At 43.1% G+C, this 19,297-nt stretch overlaps 1 protein-coding gene across 1 annotated transcript in view; it reads left to right on the top strand.

The window, feature by feature from the left end:
* Positions 1-10,098, top strand: part of LOC138666864 (uncharacterized) — a 39,323-nt gene extending 29,225 nt beyond the window's left edge. The window contains 4 exon segments of the mRNA XM_069755044.1: positions 100-279; positions 3,156-5,223; positions 7,921-8,109; positions 8,608-10,098. Of these exon segments, the coding sequence (XP_069611145.1) occupies positions 100-279; positions 3,156-5,223; positions 7,921-8,109; positions 8,608-10,049 (3,879 nt within the window). The 3' untranslated portion in view covers positions 10,050-10,098.
* The last annotated feature ends 9,199 nt before the right edge of the window (positions 10,099-19,297 follow it).

Raw genomic sequence — 19,297 nt, 5'->3', positions numbered from 1 at the left:
ATTACATCATCTATGGTAATAACAGATGATATGGCCGAAGAGGTGAGGACTCTGGAATTGTCTGAAATAATATTTATTAATGTGTCTCTCCATAAACAGAATTACATGATTGTGAAGAAGGAATCTAGTGAGCACTGTCAGGCCTCTGTGTCTGAGGGATGGATAGAAACCCAGAGCCCAATCATGAGGCCTCCTCCGCACCCCTGGATACATGAGGACATCAATGACCAGAAGATCCTAGAACTCACCTACAAGATGATTGAGCTGCTGACTGGAGAGGTGACGCTGCTAGGAATGCTGGGACATTATACAGTGATGCTATGAAGGGATCGGGGGGATGACGGTGTCATTGTTTGTGTCAGGTTCCTATAAGGTGTCAGGACGTCACCGTCCACTTCTCCATGGAGGAGTGGGAGTATGTAGAAGGACACAAGGATCAGTACGAGGATGTTATGATGGAGGTTCCTCAGCTCCTACCAACAACAGGTAGACATGACAAAATGAGACTATTTGATATATCTATTTTATGTACTGAAAATAAGTCTTATTAGCTCCATTTTTCCTATCGCCACGACAGCACCCACAACGAGAGAGGGGATCCGCCCACCTTCCGGACAGGAACCTACAGGTTAAAAAGGGGCGGTCCCCCTCGCCCTCCAGTTTGGGTTCCTGTCCGGACCGGCGGGAGCCTACAGGTCATTTTGTCTTACCCGGGTCCGCCAAACCTCTGTGCGGTGTCCGGGGAGAACGGCAGAGTCGGGGGCCCGGAAGCAGCGTCGGGGGAAGTCCTGTGTCCAGCTTCCCCCCTCGTCTGGCAAGGAGCGGTGACGTTCCCGGGGGAAGGCACGCCGCCCTGGGTCGTTCACACGCGCGCGACGCTGCAGGAGCAGGTCGGCGCTTATGACCCGGAAGTGGAGTTACAACTTCCGGAGGAGACCGGGAGGAGGAGCGCGGGACTTTTTGAAAAGAAGCAGCGCTCAGGTGAGATGTGTGTGCGGCAGCATGTCTTCGGCAGGAGACGCCGAACACCGACAGGCAGGAGAGCATAGGTCTCATAGCGGTGAACGTGGGCAGCAGGACCCTGGCAAACCAGCGTCACGTCGCACCTCACCACCTCAAAAACCGGTACTCTACATTTTCCAGCAGTGGTGAGTGTATTATGTAGACCATTGCCTGATACAGCTGTTTTTCTACACTATGTTTTATTGTAGGGGAAAAGGGTCTCCAAATCTAAACATAAGCAGTGTGCTGTATGCACGGAGCCTCTGCCTGACACCTATGCAAAGAAATTATGCCAATCATGCATATGTCGTATGTTAGAAGAAGAGGCCCCTCTCCGGGTATCGGATTTGAGGGAGGTAATTAGGGAAGAAATAAAATCATCCCTTAAAACCAAACGACATGAAAAAAGCAGTGTGGAGTTGGTGTCCGATTCCAGCCCTTCGGTACAAGAGGGCGAATGTTCGGAAAGTTCTTCGGCATCCTCTTCAGATGAGCAGGGAAGGCCTTGCTTTTCCACGGATGGTATGGAGACCTTAATTAAGGCAGTCCGTGCAACTATGGGGGTTGCGGACAGTAAAGAACCGAAAACAACCCAGGAGATCATGTTCGCAGGGCTGAGCCAGAGAAGTCGGAAAGCTTTCCCAGTAGTGGATTCAGTTAAAGATCTGGTCAGACGGGAGTGGGACAAGCTGGATAAGGGGTTTTTACCTTCAGCTGCAAAAAGAAGGTACCCCTTTGAAGATGACACTTTATCCCAGTGGATGAAGGTTCCGAAAATAGATGCGGCAGTAGCCTCTACTTCGAAGACAGCCTCGCTACCATTAGAGAATGTAGGGCTCCTCAAGGATCCTTCAGACAGAAAGGCTGACATGCTCCTTAAAAAACTATGGGAGTCATCATCTGGAGCCTTTAAGCCTGCTATCGCAGGCACCTGCACGGCCAGATCAATTATGGTCTGGGTGACTCAGCTGGAGGAGCAGCTTAAAGCGAAGGTACCCAGGGAGAAATTGTTGAATTCCCTGTCTCAGGTCAGAGAAGGAGCAGCTTATCTAGCAGATGCCTCGATTGATTCCCTGAAATTGGCCGCAAGATCGGCAGGCCTTTCGAATGCAGCCAGACGGGCACTATGGCTAAAGACATGGAAGGGGGATGCTCAGGCTAAAGCTAAACTTTGCTCCATTCCATGTAGGGGTGAGTACCTATTCGGCCCGGTGCTGGATGACATCCTTGCAAAGGCAGAAGATAGGAAGAAGGGATTTCCTAAAACGTTTAATCCCACTTTTAGGAACGCCTTCCGAAGACGCATGCCCTTCAGAAGATTCCAGGCGGACCAGCAGGGATATAATCTCGACTGGGAAACATCAGATCAAAAGAAGAAAGGTGGATACTATAAGAACCCTCCATCTTTCTCAAGACGTAGGCGTAATTACAGATAAAACAGATCTGCCAGTAGGGGGAAGACTAAAGTTCTTCTCAGATAAATGGAAAAAGATTACTTCTAGTGCCTAGATAATGGGGGTGGTTGAGTCCGGATTAAAATTAGAATTTTTGAGAACTCCCCCAGATCATTTTGTGATAACATCACTGGACACTCCGGCCCAACAACAGGCCTTAGAATTAGAGATTCAACAATTGCTTACAAAGCGAGTTATTGAAGAAGTACCAGAACATCAGGAGAAGTCGGGTTTCTATTCTCCGCTATTCTTAATCTCTAAACCTGATGGGTCCTTTAGGACTATCATAAATTTACGTAAATTAAATAAATATCTTCAGTACCACGCTTTTAAGATGGAATCCATTAAGTCAACAACTAAGCTTTTGTTTCCTAGGTGCTACATGTCGGTCTTGGATCTAAAAGATGCGTACTACCATCTTCCAGTTCACAGAAATCACCAGCAATTCCTCAGGATGGCAGTATGGGTAAACCATCAGATTAAACATTTTCAATTTTTGGCAATGCCCTTTGGCCTGTCCATGGCACCTAGAGTTTTTACGAAGGTTGTTTTGGAAGTAATGGCCCATATCAGGGAGAGAGAAACCCTTGTGGTGCCCTATCGAGACGATTTTTTGATAGTAGGAAATTCAATTCACCAGTGTACGTCTAGGGTAAATGCCATAATATCATCCCTACAGGAACTCGGATGGATAATCAACTGGGAAAAGTCAAAACTGGAACCCACAAGACGTCAAATGTTCCTAGGAGTTCTTCTAGACTCAGAAGATCAGTCATCCTTCCTACCAGAAGAAAAGAAGCGGAAGATCGTTCAAAGGATCACGGCAGTAAGGACAGTTACAAGCTTAAGTCTAAGAGACGCAATGTCTCTACTAGGATCTTTGACTGCGTGTATATCGGCGGTAAGATGGGCTCAGGCTCATACCCGAATGCTTCAGTACGAAGTTCTTCAAGCAGAAAAAGATCTTCACGGTGCTCTGAGCAGAAAGTTCAAATTATCACCCGCCACTCTTCACGATCTGAGATGGTGGCTCAATTCCGCACATTTGTCAAAAGGAGTTCTCTGGACCATCACTCCGAACAATATAGTTACAACAGATGCCAGCCCGTTCGGTTGGGGAGCCCATATGGGAGACATTCTAACCCAAGGGCGATGGTCGATTCAGGAGTCCCAGAATTCCTCAAATCTAAGAGAGCTTACTGCAGTCTATCAGGCTCTTCTTTCCTTACTACCATCCCTGAGGAATATGCATGTACAGATACAAACAGACAATATGACTGTGGTAGCCTACATCAATCATCAGGGGGGGACAAGGTCTCGATCCCTGATGACCACTACAGCACAGATATTGTCCCTGGCCGAGAAACACTTACAATCCCTGTCGGCAGTTCATATAAGAGGGGAACTCAATACAGAGGCGGACTACCTCAGTCGCCATTCCCTTCGTCAGGGAGAGTGGTCCCTAAACCAACAGATATTCGATCAGATAGTCAATCTGTGGGGGTTGCCGACAATAGATCTGTTTGCTACGAGGAAGAACAGGAAGGTCAGGAGGTTCGCATCCTTACACATAACAGACCAACCATTTATAGTGGATTCCCTTCGTGTCCGTTGGGACTTCCAACTGGCATATGCCTTTCCCCCAATGTGTCTGATTCCGATAGTTCTCAGGAAGATCCGGGAGGAAAGAGCCAGAGTGATCTTAATCGCCCCCTTCTGGCCCAGGAGGCCTTGGTTCTCTCTCCTCAGGACAATGTCTGTAACCGATCCCTGGGTGTTGCCACTGGTTCCGGAACTCCTCTCTCAGGGTCCATTTCATCATCCAAATTTGGAGACTCTTCACTTAACGGCTTGGAACTTGAGAGGGAGCTTCTAAAGGAGAGAGGGTTCTCTAATGCTTTAATAGCTACTTTATTGAAAAGTAGGAAGGAGGTCACTACAAAGATCTACTCGAAAATTTGGAAAAAATTCCTTTTGTTTCATCAGCAACCATTAGGAGATAAGGCTCCGATTTCAGCTATTTTAGAATTCCTTCAGAAAGGCTGGGAATTGGGCTTAGCGGTCAACACTCTAAGAGTTCATGTTTCAGCCTTGGGAGCTCTATATAACAGTGATATAGCTGGTAATAGATGGGTTGCTAGATTTATTAAGGCATGTCAGCGTTCTAACCCAATCCATATTGTAAGAATACCCCCTTGGGATTTAAATTTGGTGCTTGAGGCGTTGACTGAACCTCCTTTCGAGCCATTAGACTCTATTTCGATAAAAAATTTAACCTTAAAAACAGCTCTACTTTTAGCATTAACGTCTGCCAGGAGGGTCAGTGATATACATGCGTTATCAGTAGATCCTCCCTATCTAATAATTCTACAGGATAAGATTGTCTTAAAACCTGATCCTGCATACTTGCCAAAAGTAGCAACTAAATTTCATAGAAGTCAGGAGATTTATTTACCATCTTTCTATGAAAATCCAGGTTCAGAAGAGGAGAAAAAATATCATACCCTAGATGTAAAGAGGGCAATATTAGAATACTTGGATAGGACACAAAGCTGGAGGCAGAGTAGGGCTCTGTTTGTTTCTTTCCAGAATCGGAAAAAGGGTTCTGGTGTCACGAAGAACTCTATCGCTAGATGGATTAGAGAAGCGATATGTCTTGCCTACTCTGCCAGGGGAGTAACACCACCAGAAGGCATCAGGGCGCACTCCACTCGGGCCATGGCATCATCCTGGGCGGAGAAGGCAGATGTCCCCATTGAAATGATATGTAAGGCGGCAACTTGGTCATCACCTTCCACCTTTTATAAGCACTATCGCCTTGATCTATCTGCCAATTCCAGCTTACAGTTTGGCCGTTCAGTACTTAGTGCTGTGGTCCCTCCCAGTTAAATAGTCTTTGAAAGTCTCTCGTTGTGGGTGCTGTCGTGGCGATAGGAAAACCGGTTTTTACGTACCGGTAATAGGATTTTACAGAGTCCACGACAGCACCCATACATTCCCCCCCGTATTTAGTTACTTATTCCTGCACTCTGTTGGAAGGTGTGCCTTAGAGATCACTCTATAGAGGTGGTGGTATTTAGTAGTGTTTAAGATAATATTGTCATGTACTGATTCGTTGGCGGTATCCCTTGTACTCTGGAACACAAACTGGAGGGCGAGGGGGACCGCCCCTTTTTAACCTGTAGGTTCCTGTCCGGAAGGTGGGCGGATCCCCTCTCTCGTTGTGGGTGCTGTCGTGGACTCTGTAAAATCCTATTACCGGTACGTAAAAACCGGTTTTGCACCTTCACACCTTCAGCAGTCGCACTTGCTTGTTATGACAGATGTGTCTTTTAACCACACTTCATAATATGTTTTGAACACCAAAGAATAAATCTGCAAGACAAGAAGCTAACAACCTATCATCTTAATCTACTGGGCCTTGCTGTGAGGTCTACTAGATTGTGATCTACTGTATGTTGCCATATTGCCAATACTGAATCTTGCTACATCGATATTTTTATGTAGAAAGGTTATAAAATATATATTTTTTTCTTTGAAATAAAGACCATTATAAAATCAAAAAGAAGTCATAAATGGCCTACATATAAGCCAAAACAGAGATAAAACGCGACAATAATTGGCACCAGGCATATGTTTCTGTGCCATGGACATTTTACAGGAAATGTGCACGAATTCTGGCATCCATGGACAGTCTTTGCAATAACTCCAGGGAATGCTCTGTGGAGTTCATCCTTTAACAGGAATCTGACCTTAGTTGAATTGTAAAGATCCCTAGGTGGCATCTACGGAGAAGCTGCTCGTTAGTGGAGCAAGTACGAATAGAATAGACAAAAAGAAAATTTGGGGGCATTATACTGTTCGGACGGCTATGTGGCGGGAGCATTATGCGGTTTAGAGGGCTGTGGGGGGCATTATACTGTTTGGAGGGCTATATGGGGGACATTATACTGTTTGGAGGACTATGTGTGGCGGTCATTGTGCTGTTTGGAGGGCTGTGTGGGGGGCATTATACTGTTTGGAGGGCTATGTTGGGGGCATTGTACTGTTTGGAGGGCTGTGTGGGGGCATTATACTGTTGGATGGCTATGTGGGGGACATTATACTGTTTGGAGGATTATGTTGAGGGTCATTGTGCTGTTTGGAGGGCTGTCTGGGGGGCATTATACTGTTTGGAGGGCTATGTGGGGGGCATTGTGCTGTTTGGAGGGCTGTGTGGGGGCATTATACTGTTGGATGGCTATGTGGGGGACATTATACTGTTTGGAGGATTATGTTGAGGGTCATTGTGCTGTTTGGAGGGCTGTGTGGGGGGCATTATACTGTTTGGAAGGCTATGTGGGTGCCATTATACTGTTTGGAAGGCTGTGTTGGGGGTCACAGTTGGGGCATCATACCATATTTTGCTGGGTGGGTACAGTAGAGTCATGATACTGTGCATCTGGAGCGTGTTGTGTAGAAATTCACTGTGTAAGTATCATATTGTGTTTGTGGAGCACTTTTGTTGGCATCATACTTAATGGGGTCAATAAAAGGGGAATCTAGAGCTTCAATAAGAGGAAAATTACTCCATAAGGACTGCAAAGTTGTGAGATATGCTCTTATGTGCCCCATAGAATATTATTTTTTCTTTCTTTTTTGGGAGGCGTTCCCGATTAGAACTTCTGCTATAGAGCCCCATGATTTCTATGCACGCATAGCAGGACTATTGTAACACAATCGTGTACGTAGAAACCATGAACTTAACTATGGGATCATCTTCCAGTCATGTCTGCTAAGAAATCTTATTTGCTCAGAGTCAAGATTCAAAAAAGCAGGAATCCAAGATTCAACATACAATAAAGTGGTGATGGAGCAGTATTGTGGCACAGGAATAAAAGTGAGGATATGTATAGTATGGATCCAATGAGGGAATGGAATGGTATAATTGATGAGTTGTAGTCTAACAGCCAGTGAGCTGAAAATGTAAACTAAAATGAAATCTTCCTCTATGTAGACACATGGTTTGCATGATCTGTGTCCACATCAAGTGAGACCAGAAAGAAGCAAAAAAAAAATCAATATCGATAGCGTTAAAAAAAAGCATATTGAAAGCGTTAAAAAAAATCATCCTTGACAATGTGCAAAGGTGGGAAGTTGTGAGGGTGCAAAAGAGGTATGACTTGCGAATCACTAAGTATTTGAGGGAGGATGTGGCCATAAAATAGAAAGGAAGCAAACAGGACACTGTCAAAAATTGAGGAGAGACATTAAAATATTCCTATTTTTGACAATGTATTTTGAAATTAGATAAAGCAGTATATTAGATAGATGGAGTGATAAATGTGCACAGGGACTAAAGAGAAGGAGATCATTGAGACTTGTAGTTTTTACTGTAAGTTCAGCTAAGTTTGGGTTAAGCATTGTAAAATAGAAATTTTTTTTTAAGGTATTATTACTCAAATAAAAGTTTTATTTTTGTCAGATGACTTTACCAGGAGCTCAGCAGAACCTCTGAAAACAGATTTCAAATCAGATGATCTTGATGTCACAACAGTTACGTATGACTGGCCTGCTGTTATCACAGATATATCCCCATCTTCTGATCCACCACAGACTGATAAGCAAAATGAAATTAACATAAGGGTTGAGAAACCTCAATCAGCTCAGAAAGGTGAGAGACCATTTTATGTTGAGAATGTGGAAAATGTTATTACAAAGTTCACAACTTGGGGTCGCTCATGTCTACTTATTATACATCAGCGAAGTCACACAGAGAGAAGCCATATTCATGTTTCGTATCAAAACTTGTTATAGATCAGTGAAATAACACACAGTGAAGAAGCAACATTGAACTTCAAAATGTGGGAAATGTTTTCACTAGGAATCACAGCTTGTTCTATATGATAGGAGTCATATGAGGGAAACAATTTTCAGATTCAGAATGTTAAAAATGTTTTACCCAGGAATCATATCTTCATACTGATGAAAGGACTCAGATGAAGGCGAAACCATTTTCCTGTTTAGAATATAAAATTAATTTTATTTATAAATTACATCTTAATTTGTGATTTTAGCTGTAATTTTAGCCATGTTCAGGCAAAATGTTACAAAATAGAAACAGACTTTAAAGGTATTGTAACTCAACAATAACAAGTTTTATTCTTGGCAGGTGACTGTTTAATGAACACAGAGGGACATCTCATATTATCAGAATTTGAAGCAGATGATCTTGGTATCATAAGAGCTACATATGAAGAGGAAGCTATTACCACATCATCTTCTAATTCATCTCAACCTGATAAAATGTACAGAAGTCTTATAAACTATCAACCAGTTCACAAAGGCGAGAAACCATTTCCATATTCAGACTGTGGAAATTATTTTAAACAGAAATCACATCTTGGTACAGATCAGAGAATTCACACAGGGGACAAGCCATTTTTGTGTTCAGAATGTGGTAAAGGATTTATAAATAAGGCACGACTGGTTATACATTATAGATGTCACACAGGGGAAAAGCCATATTCATGCAAGGAATGTGGTAAATGTTTTACAGTTAAATCACATCTTGTTACACATCTGAGAATTCACACTGGTGAGAAGCCATATTCTTGTCCAAAATGTGGGAAATGTTTTTCCCAAAAATCATGTCTTATTGTACATGATAAAAGTCACACTGGAAGGAAGCTTTTTTCATGTTCGGAATGTGGGAAACGTTTTATCCAGAAGTCAAATCTTGTTGCACACCAGAGAATTCACACAGGGGTGAAGCCATATTCTTGTTCAGAATGTGGGAAATTGTTTCGCAATAAATCATATCTTGTTTTACATCTGAGAATTCACACAGGGGAGAAGCCATATTCATGCCCAAAATGCAGAAAATTTTTCACTAATAAATCAACTCTTATTAAACACGAGAGAACTCATAAAGAGGAGAAGCCTTATTCATGTCCCCAATGTGGAAAATGTTTTAAGCAAAAAGCACAATTTATTATGCATGAGAGAAATCACACAGGAGAGAAGCCATTTCCTTGTTCAGAATGTGGGATATATTTTAACCGGAAATGGAATCTTAGTAGACATCAAAGAAGTCACACAGGGGAAAGGCCATTTTCATGTTCAGAATGTGGGAAATGTTTTAAGCTGAAAACGCATCTTACTACACATCAGAGAATTCACACAGGGGAGAAGCCATTTTCATGTTCAGGATGTGGGAAATGTTTTACAAATCAATCAAATCTTAGTAAGCATCAAAGAAGTCACACAGTGGAGAGGCCATTTTCATGTTCAGAATGTGGGAAAACTTTTACAAAGCAATCAAGTCTTGGAACACATCAGAGAAGTCACACAGGGGAGAAGCCATATTTATGTTCAGAATGTGGGAAATGTTTTACAAATCAATCAAATCTTGATAGGCATCGCCGAAGTCACACAGGAGAGAAGCCATTTTTATGTTCAGAATGTGGGAAATCTTTTAACCAGAAAACACATCTTACTAGACATCAGAGAAGTCACTCAGGGGGGAGACCATTTTCATGTTCTGAATGTGGGAAATGTTTTGCACAGAAGTCCATTCTTCTTAAACATCAAAAAATTCACATGGTGAAGTAGCTATTTTCTTTTTCAATATGTGTTACAGACAAATCGGCCAAAATAAAAACATTTATAGTCACAATAAAGCTAAATGAACAAGAGAAAAAAGACAGAAATCGAAAACTAAATGAGGATTGTGAAATGCATGAAATTATCAATACATTTCTGATAACCAAAAAAGCAAATAGAATTGAGATAACACCGCTATATACTGTATCAACCATGTGCGTAGAATATTTCATGTTAATGTACTGTGTATTATTGCGCCTGAAAACTTGTTTTTAATCTTCAGTAAAAGTTTTATTTAAATATTTACTATTATAAAAATGTATATGTTTGTGTTTTAGACGGTCCGCCTTTGATTTTTAGATATTACGTTATGGCCTCAGAACCTAATGGCGTTGAGGGAGAGCTAATGCGCATCACCAGGTGATTTTGCACCGTTCCTACCAATCAGAAGAGAAGCCATGTATGCTGGCAGTTAGGAAGAGCTTTGCAGGGCTCTGATCAAGTGACCATTGACTACCGATGTGGCCACTGGATCAGTAAAACATAACTTGGAAATGTTAAATAAAAAAATGCGAGTAACTAATGCAAATCACATGTTCAGGTGCGCATTAAAATTACACCTGAACATGGTTCTATAAATGTGTGACGAATCCACAACAGTCACATTGCTGCACTAGTTGAGTCTTTCACTTGTAATATACCTGTGAATAAATCTAACTACTATTTGTAGCTACATAAGTGTACAGGTCCAAGAAGGCTCGCATTGTATAACTAGCGTAGAGCAGAAGGTTCACTGTCCATTATCTAACCATGAGGGATTGTATTCTTTTTTGTGATATCTAGTGACCAGAAGAATAAGGTGCTACTAAAATACAGAAAGAGCTTCCCCAACATGTTTCACCCTTATGGGCTTCATCAGGGGAATGAGGCAAATGCAAACCCAAATGGCCGAACAAACTATTTATAGCCTCCCCATCTGACATCAGACCGACCTCATCATTATGATTCTCACTCTCAGGCTATCTGAGCTTCTATTATGCTGGGCCAATATGCATCTATCATAGTAGGTTCAGCGATATAAATTCATGTCACATGTATATCTACTAACTATGGTAGATTGGCTCATCTGTGTAATGAGGTAGTCAGAGGAATGCTTTTAATTTAACTCTTCAATACATTCCATATAACTGTGGGGTCCTCCTGCCCAGAAACAGGCTCAGCTCTGTTTAACATGAGCACAGCTCTGGAGGTCTCACCATTAGGCACCCAGAACACTGAGTGAGTTCAGAGGCTCTACCAATATCTCCTGGATCACGCCCTAGGGTGGAGATTTGGTGAAACCAACTTTTTAGCTATTCACAAAAACCCGGCTCTGTCATGGCCAATTAACCCTTCTCAGCACATAGCATACTGGAGCATGCTTCTGGGTTCATAACACTGAAGCTAACAACCTCAGTGAAACATATCTCCCCTCCAGTATTTTAGTAGCGACCCTCTTACACTTAAAAGTGTTAATCACTAGTGATTAGCAAGTGTACTCGTTGCTCGGGTTTTCCCGAGCACGCTCGGGTGGTCTCTGAAAACCCGAGCAAAGAGTACACTCGCTCATCACTATTAATCACCCATTTGATGGCCAAGCATTTTTCTGCAATGTCATAATTCCTTTCAGAGGAGGAGAGTTGTCTACTTAAGTATAGGTTTTGATGTTCTTCCCCATTTGTTTCCTGTGACAATATGGCTCAAGTCCCAACCTGATTTCTGAAGCTTCAATCTGGAACACAAATTCCTTTTTGAAATGTTCATACAGGACTAGCTTCAACTCCTAAAAATCAGTTTCTGTTTTGGAAGTCCACTTGACCAACCTCCTTAAGGACACAAAGTCATTGATGGCCAAGTGGACTTCCAAAGCAAACTATCACAGAATTCCCAGAAATGTCCTAACCTGTTTTTTGGAGAGTAGTTGCAGTCAATTTTGGAATGCCTCCATTTTCTTCTCCTGTGGCTTGATTTTGCCCCTACCGACAATATAGCCTAAATTTTTGAACTCTTATTTTCCCTTATTTTCCCCATGGTGCACTTCTTAGAGTTTATGGTAAAACTTTGGCAGATGACTTCCCCAATCAAGGCTGATGTTCACAATATTGTCCATGTAAGCTGCTGCATATTTCATGTGTGGAGCTAGGACCCAGTTAATGGCCCTCTGAAAGGTGGCTGGGGCTCCTTGCAGCCTAAAAGGCATATTAGAAGCAAACGTCAGGTGTAGAGAAGGCCGTCTTCACTTTGGCCGTTTGGTACATGGGATTTTACCAATACCCTTTTGTTAGGTCAAGGATGTGATTTCTAACATTAGACAGACAATGGAAAAGGCCAACGAATACAACAAGGAGATCTATTTTTGCTTTATCGACTATAGCAAAGTCTTCAACTGTGTTCATCCTCAGAAACTTTGGAATACCTCATTATGAACCTATACATCGACCTAGAAGCTATAGTCTGAACAGAACACAGTGACATTGTATGGTTCAATGTAGAGCAAGTCTTCAGACAAGGCTGTACCCCGTCACCATTTCTCTTCAATTCATACAATAATGGACAAAAAGGGTGGAACATTTGAAATTATTAAAAAAAATGATTTCTCCCAGAAAATTATTGCAATTACATGTTTTGTTATACACATGCTTATTTCCTTTCTGTGTATTAGAGCAACAGAAAAAAAACAGAAAAGAAGGCAAATTGGACATAATTTCACACAAAACCACAAAAATGGGCTGGACAAAATTGTTGGCACCTTCCCAAAATTGTGGGCAAACAACTTTGTTCAAACTCACTTGTGGCAAGTAACAGGTGTGGACAATATGAAAATAGCAACTGAAACCAGATAAAAAGGGCAGGCGTTAGCTTAATCTTTGCATTGTGTGTCTGTGTGTGCCACACTAAGCATGAAGAACTGAAAATGAGAAGAGAATGGTCTGAAGACTTGAGAACCAAAATTGTTGAAAAATGTCAACTATCTCAAAGTTACAAGTCCATCTCCACAGATCTTGATGTTTATTTGTCCACAGTGCGCAACATAATCAAGAAGCTTCCGACCCATGGCTGTAACGCTGGCAGGCAAATGAAATGCTGAGGGATGTGGACCCACTTCGCCACAGCCCGGGCTTACCAAGGTGGGGTGTGACTAAGCGACTACCTGGTTTTTGCTAGAACGTCTTGTGGTGAGGATAGGCTTTGACACAGGTAGTTGCCAGTTGCCACTCCAGGGCAGTCCCTGAGACTGCAGGAGCCCACCATAAGGTCAGAGGCAGAGGAAAACGGTACAGGAGGGCAAAGGCCAACATGTGATTAGATGGTCCGAGGTCAAGGCAGGTAGCACAAGTTCAGGATATTTAGCCGTTGTCAGGAGCGGAGAGGTCAGACAGGACATGTACACGAGTCGGGTCAGTGTAAGCCCGCAAGGGCAGGGTCCTCGCCCCTCTGTATCAGTCCGTCATTGTTAGTTTGTTTACTGTATGTGATATTTGTAACTTGTATGTAACCCCTTCTCATGTACAGCACCATGGAATCAATGGTGCTATATAAATAAATACTAATAATAATAATAATAAGAGAAACAAACAGACAATGCACAAACAGTATTCTAGCTGAACAAACAGGCTGAGATTGAAATGTTCAAGCAAGGAGTGGTGGGTGGAGCTGCCAGGTATAGAGCCTGCAGACATGGGATTGGCCAGGGAACTTAATCTCTGCAGGACACAGGTTAAATTCCTGCAGATACTGACCACACCTCTCTAAGGCAAAATGGAAACCACCTTGAGTGCAGCAAGAGGCAAAAATCAGCAATCAACGTGATGACCATGGAGATTAGGGTGGCACTGAGGAGGCTTACAGTTTACCACCGGGACAATGGCACTGTAGCTAATCTGCCTGGACATGGATGACAGAGAAAAATTGATAAAAGATTGCAATGCAGGACAGTCCAGATGGTGGATAAGCAGCCCCAATCATGCTCCAAAGAAATTTGTCGACATTTGAATTAAATGAAATGCTATGGAAGGACACCCAGAATCATAGCATGTTAAGAGTTGGAAGGGACCTCAAGGGTCATCGTGTCCAACCCCCTGCTCAATTCAGGATTCACTAAACCATCTCAGACAGATGTGTTTCCATCCTCTGTGTGAAGTCTTCCACTGAATAAGAAGTCACCACCTATCTTGGCAGTCATTCTGTTCTCCGAAAAACAAAATGAAGCTCACAAAGAAAAGAACACAGTACCTACAATCAAATATGGTGCAGATGTTTTGGGGTTGTTTTGCTGCCTCTGGCATTGGGTGCCTTGACTGTATGCAAGGCATCATGGAATCTGAAGATTATCAACGGATTTTGGGTCGCAATGTAGTGCCTATGGTGAGAAGGCTGTGTCTTCATCCTAGGTCATGAGTCTTTCAGGAGAACAATATCCTGGTAACTTCAAGAACAGGTCTCCATTTCGATGCAACAACTTCCGACCCTGCAGCTTCTGTGAGCGGGACAAGGTTTTTGCCACTTTGAAGTCTTCCATGTTAACTTTCGACTTCACCACCAGACAAGGAGCGTCCACAGGTTCCCTGTCCTGCAAAGCCTTGATCAGGTTGACTTGGTAAACCAGGTAGAGCTTCATTTCCCAGGTTGACAAACTTTGCAATTGACTTCATCAACCTTTTCCACTACTTCACATGGGCCCTGCCGCTTGGCCAGGAATCTGCTCTCCACCATGGGCACCAATGCTAGTACCTAATCCCCAGGATTGAACGGTCTTGCTCTAGACAACCTATTATACACCCTACCTATTATACCCCCTTGACTGTGCCTCTTGTGTTCTGAGGAGTAGCTTTTTCACAATGGGCATCACATTGGCAACTATCTATTGCATTTGTGCCACATGTTCTATGACACTCCTGTAGGGTGTTGCCTAACCAAAAAAAGAGAAGCACAGCATCTATAGGAAAACCATATTCTAAATCTGTAATCAAACAAAATGCAACATAAAGAAAAGAAACTACATAATGATAATCTTCATCACACCTTTTACATACTTTTACATCGCTGTCCCCAATGGGGCTCACAATATAAATTCCCTATCAGTATGTCTTTGGAATGTGAGAGGAAATTGGAGTACAAGGAAGAAACCCACACAAACACAGGGAGAACATACAAACTCCTTGCAAATGTCCGTGATTTTTATTTCAACCCAGGATCCCAGCGTTGCAAGGCAGCAGTGCTAGTCACTCAGCCACCATGCTCCCAAATGTGAACCCGTGCCACTCAGCGCGTGCCAGCAGTGGAGCTGATGAGACGCTCTGCAGAAGCCAGAGTAGCAGGGTAACGAGGAGAAGAGGTAAGTATTGTGTGTGTATGCATTGCATTATAGTGTGTGTGTGTGTGGCTGCTGCACCTTACTCAGTGTCGGGGGACTGCACTATACTGTGTGCGTAGAGGCTGCATTATACAGTGAGTGGGAGGGCTGCATTATACTGTGTGGGTGGGGAGTTAATATACTGTGTATGTGGGGGCTGCACTATACTGTGTGTGGGGGGACTGCACTATAATGTGTATCCAGGGGGGGTGCATTATGCAGTGTGTGGGGGTGCTGCATTATACTGTGAGTGGGGGCTGCACTATACTGTGGGGGGACTGCACTACACTGTGTATGTTGGAAGGCTGCATTATACTGTGTGTGTGGAGGGGACTGCACTATACTGTGTGGGGGGACTGCATATACAGTGTGTGTGGAGTGCTGCATTATACTGTAAGTGGGGGGCTGCATTATACTGTGTGGGGGGCTGCATTACACCGTGTGTGCGGTGCATTATATTCTGAGGGGGCTGCATTACATTCTGGGGGGTCAGCATTATACTGTGTGTGGGGCTGCATTGTTACCTGAAGGGGTTGCTTTATACTCTCGGGGCTCCTTTATACTGTGAGTGTGTGTGGGGCTGCATTATACTCTGAGGGGGCTGTATTATACTCTGAGGGACCTGCATTATGCTCTATGAGGGGACTGCAGTATACTCTGAGGAGGCTGCAGTATACTCTATTAGGAGGACTGCATTACACTCTATCAAGGACCATGGGGAGTGCATTATATGATATGGGACCTGCATTATACTGTATTGAGGACTATCTGTGCCCATCATTCTTCTTCAGCTGGTGTAAAGAAACTCGGGAACAAGCGTCAAAAAACTTCAATATTGCCGATCGCTCGTTTAACTGCCGGAAATCAGCCCATGTAAATTCAACTGAAACTTTTCTGTATGATAGTGCAATATGTCAGCATTTGGAGCCCCACTTTAAACTTTTCATCAGGGCTCCACTTTGTCTAAAACCGGCCCTGCCTCTAATTCTACCATTCTGTGTATGACATTATTAATGATTATTGTGAAACGTGTTGGAGTAATTTTTGGATTACTTGATTCTAGAAGTCGGAAAGTATCGGACTTGTGCAGGACTGAATGTTGCGAGTTTCGGCTCGCTGGCTGCTGGTATGGCTGGGTTCCTGCAGGAGGGAGATACAATTTGCTGATGAGTCAATAACAGTTAATGTGTTTTTGATGCACATCCCGCTCCGTCTGCTGAACAGTCATACACGGCTCTGACTGCTACATACAGCCTGTCAGCACATCGCCTGACACAAACTTCACCTCAGCGACTGCAGATCACCGCTTATATACCCGGAGCACCTGGTCATGTGATCTTCTGACTCCTCCCACCCATGGTGACATCACCACAGGTCCTGTAAGCACAGATCAGCCATATACCCAGTGTGGGGCTCTGCAGGAGGAGGTATGTGGAGATTCACTGTTACCGAGCTCAGGGGCCATTAACCCCTTCACGAGCAGCCTGTTTTGGGCTGTAATAACTAAGATTTTTTTTTATACTTTTTTTTTCAATTCTTGCAGTCGGAGAGAAAGAACTTTGTACTTTGAATAATCTGTGTGTAACTGTATATGTATTATGTGTGTATCTGCAGTATATATATTAGTGTGTATCTGCACTGCAGTATATACATATATTGTGTATCTACAGTATACAGTTGTGCTCAAAAGTTTACATACCCCGGCAGAATTTTTGCTTTTTCGGCCTTTTTTTCCAGAGAATAATAAGCTATGTGCACACGTTGTGGATTGGGGTGCAGAATTTTCCACACAAAATCCGCATCTCCTGGCAGAAACCGCAGGTGTGGATTTGCCACAGATTTTGTGCGGTTTTGATGCGGATTTTGTGCGGATTATGTGCGGTTTTTATCACTGTGGATTTCTATAATGGAGGGGTGCAGAAATGCTGCAGATCCGCACAAAAGAAGTGACATGCACTTCTTTTCAATCCGCAGCGTTTCCGCGTGGATTTTTCCGCACCATCTGCACAGCTTTTTATTTTCCCTATTGATTTACAATGTACTGTAAATCACAGTGCGGATCTGCAGCGTTTCTGCGTGGAAAAATCCGCTGCGGATCCGCACCAATTCCGCATCGTGTGCACATAGCCTAAAATCTTTTTCTCCACTCATGGTTAGTGGTTGGGTGAAGCCATTTATTGTCAAACTCCTGTGTTTTCTCTTTTTACATCATAAAGTTTTGGTGTTATTATTCTTATTCTCTGTAAAAAAGCCAAGAAAGCAAAAATTCTGTCGGGGTATGTAAACTTTTGAGCAGAACTGTAGAGTGTGTATCTGCAGGATATACATAGTGTGTGTATCTACTATATATATATATACAGTGGGGCAAAAAAGTATTTAGTCAGTCAGCAATAGTGCAAGTTCCACCAATTAAAAAGATGAGAGGCGTCTGTAATTTACATCATAGGTAGACCTCAACTATGGGAGACAAACTGAGAAAAAAAAATCAAGAAAATCACATTGTCTGTTTTTTTATCATTTTTTTTGCATATTATGGTGGAAAATATGTATTTGGTCAGAAACAAACAATCATGATTTCTGGCTCTCACAGACCTGTAACTTCTTCTTTAAGAGTCTCCTCTTTCCTCCACTCATTACCTGTAGTAATGGCACCTGTTTAAACTTGTTATCAGTATAAAAAGACACCTGTGCACACCCTCAAACAGTCTGACTCCAAACTCCACTATGGTGAAGACCAAAGAGCTGCCAAAGGACACCAGAAACAAAATTGTAGCCCTGCACCAGGCTGGGAAGACTGAATCTGCAATAGCCAACCAGCTTGGAGTGAAGAAATCAACAGTGGGAGTAATAATTAGAAAATGGAAGACATACAAGACCACTGATAATCTCCCTGGATCTGGGGCTCCACGCAAAATCCCACCCCGTGGGGTCAGAATGATCACAAGAACGGTGAGCAAAAATCCCAGAACCACGCGGGAGGACCTAGTGAATGAACTGCAGGGAGCTGGGAACAATGTAACAAGGCCTACCATAAGTAACACACTACGCCACCATGGACTCAGATCCTGCAGTGCCAGACGTGTCCCACTGCTTAAGCCAGTACATGTTCGGGCCCGTCTGAAGTTCGCTAGAGAGCATTTGGATGATCCAGAGGAGTTTTGGGAGAATGTCCTATGGTCTGATGAAACCAAACTGGAACTGTTTGGTAGAAACACAACTTGTCGTGTTTGGAGGAAAAAGAATACTGAGTTGCATCCATCAAACACCATACCTACTGTAAAGCATGGTGGTGGAAACATCATGCTTTGGGGCTGTTTCTCTGCAAAGGGGCCAGGACGACTGATCCGGGTACATGAAAGAATGAATGGGGCCATGTATCGTGAGATTTTGAGTGCAAACCTCCTTCCATCAGCAAGGGCATTGAAGATGAAACATGGCTGGGTCTTTCAACATGACAATGATCCAAAGCACACCGCCAGGGCAACGAAGGAGTGGCTTCGTAAGAAGCATTTCAAGGTCCTGGAGTGGCCTAGCCAGTCTCCAGATCTCAACCCTATAGAAAACCTTTGGAGGGAGTTGAAAGTCCGTGTTGCCAAGCGAAAAGCCAAAAACATCACTGCTCTAGAGGAGATCTGCATGGAGGAATGGGCCAACATAACAACAACAGTGTGTGGCAACCTTGTGAAGACTTACAGAAAACGTTTGACCTCTGTCATTGCCAACAAAGGATATATTACAAAGTATTGAGATGAAATTTTGTTTCTGACCAAATACTTATTTTCCACCATAATATGCAAATAAAATGTTAAAAAAACAGACAATGTGATTTTCTGGATTTTTTTTTCTCAGTTTGTCTCCCATAGTT

This window comes from Ranitomeya imitator, chromosome 2 (assembly GCF_032444005.1).
Source record: "Ranitomeya imitator isolate aRanImi1 chromosome 2, aRanImi1.pri, whole genome shotgun sequence".
In the NCBI taxonomy this organism is placed as follows: Eukaryota; Metazoa; Chordata; class Amphibia; order Anura; family Dendrobatidae; genus Ranitomeya; species Ranitomeya imitator.
The sequence above is the reverse complement of the archived record's forward strand: the minus strand, read 5'-3'. Positions and strand labels throughout refer to the sequence as shown.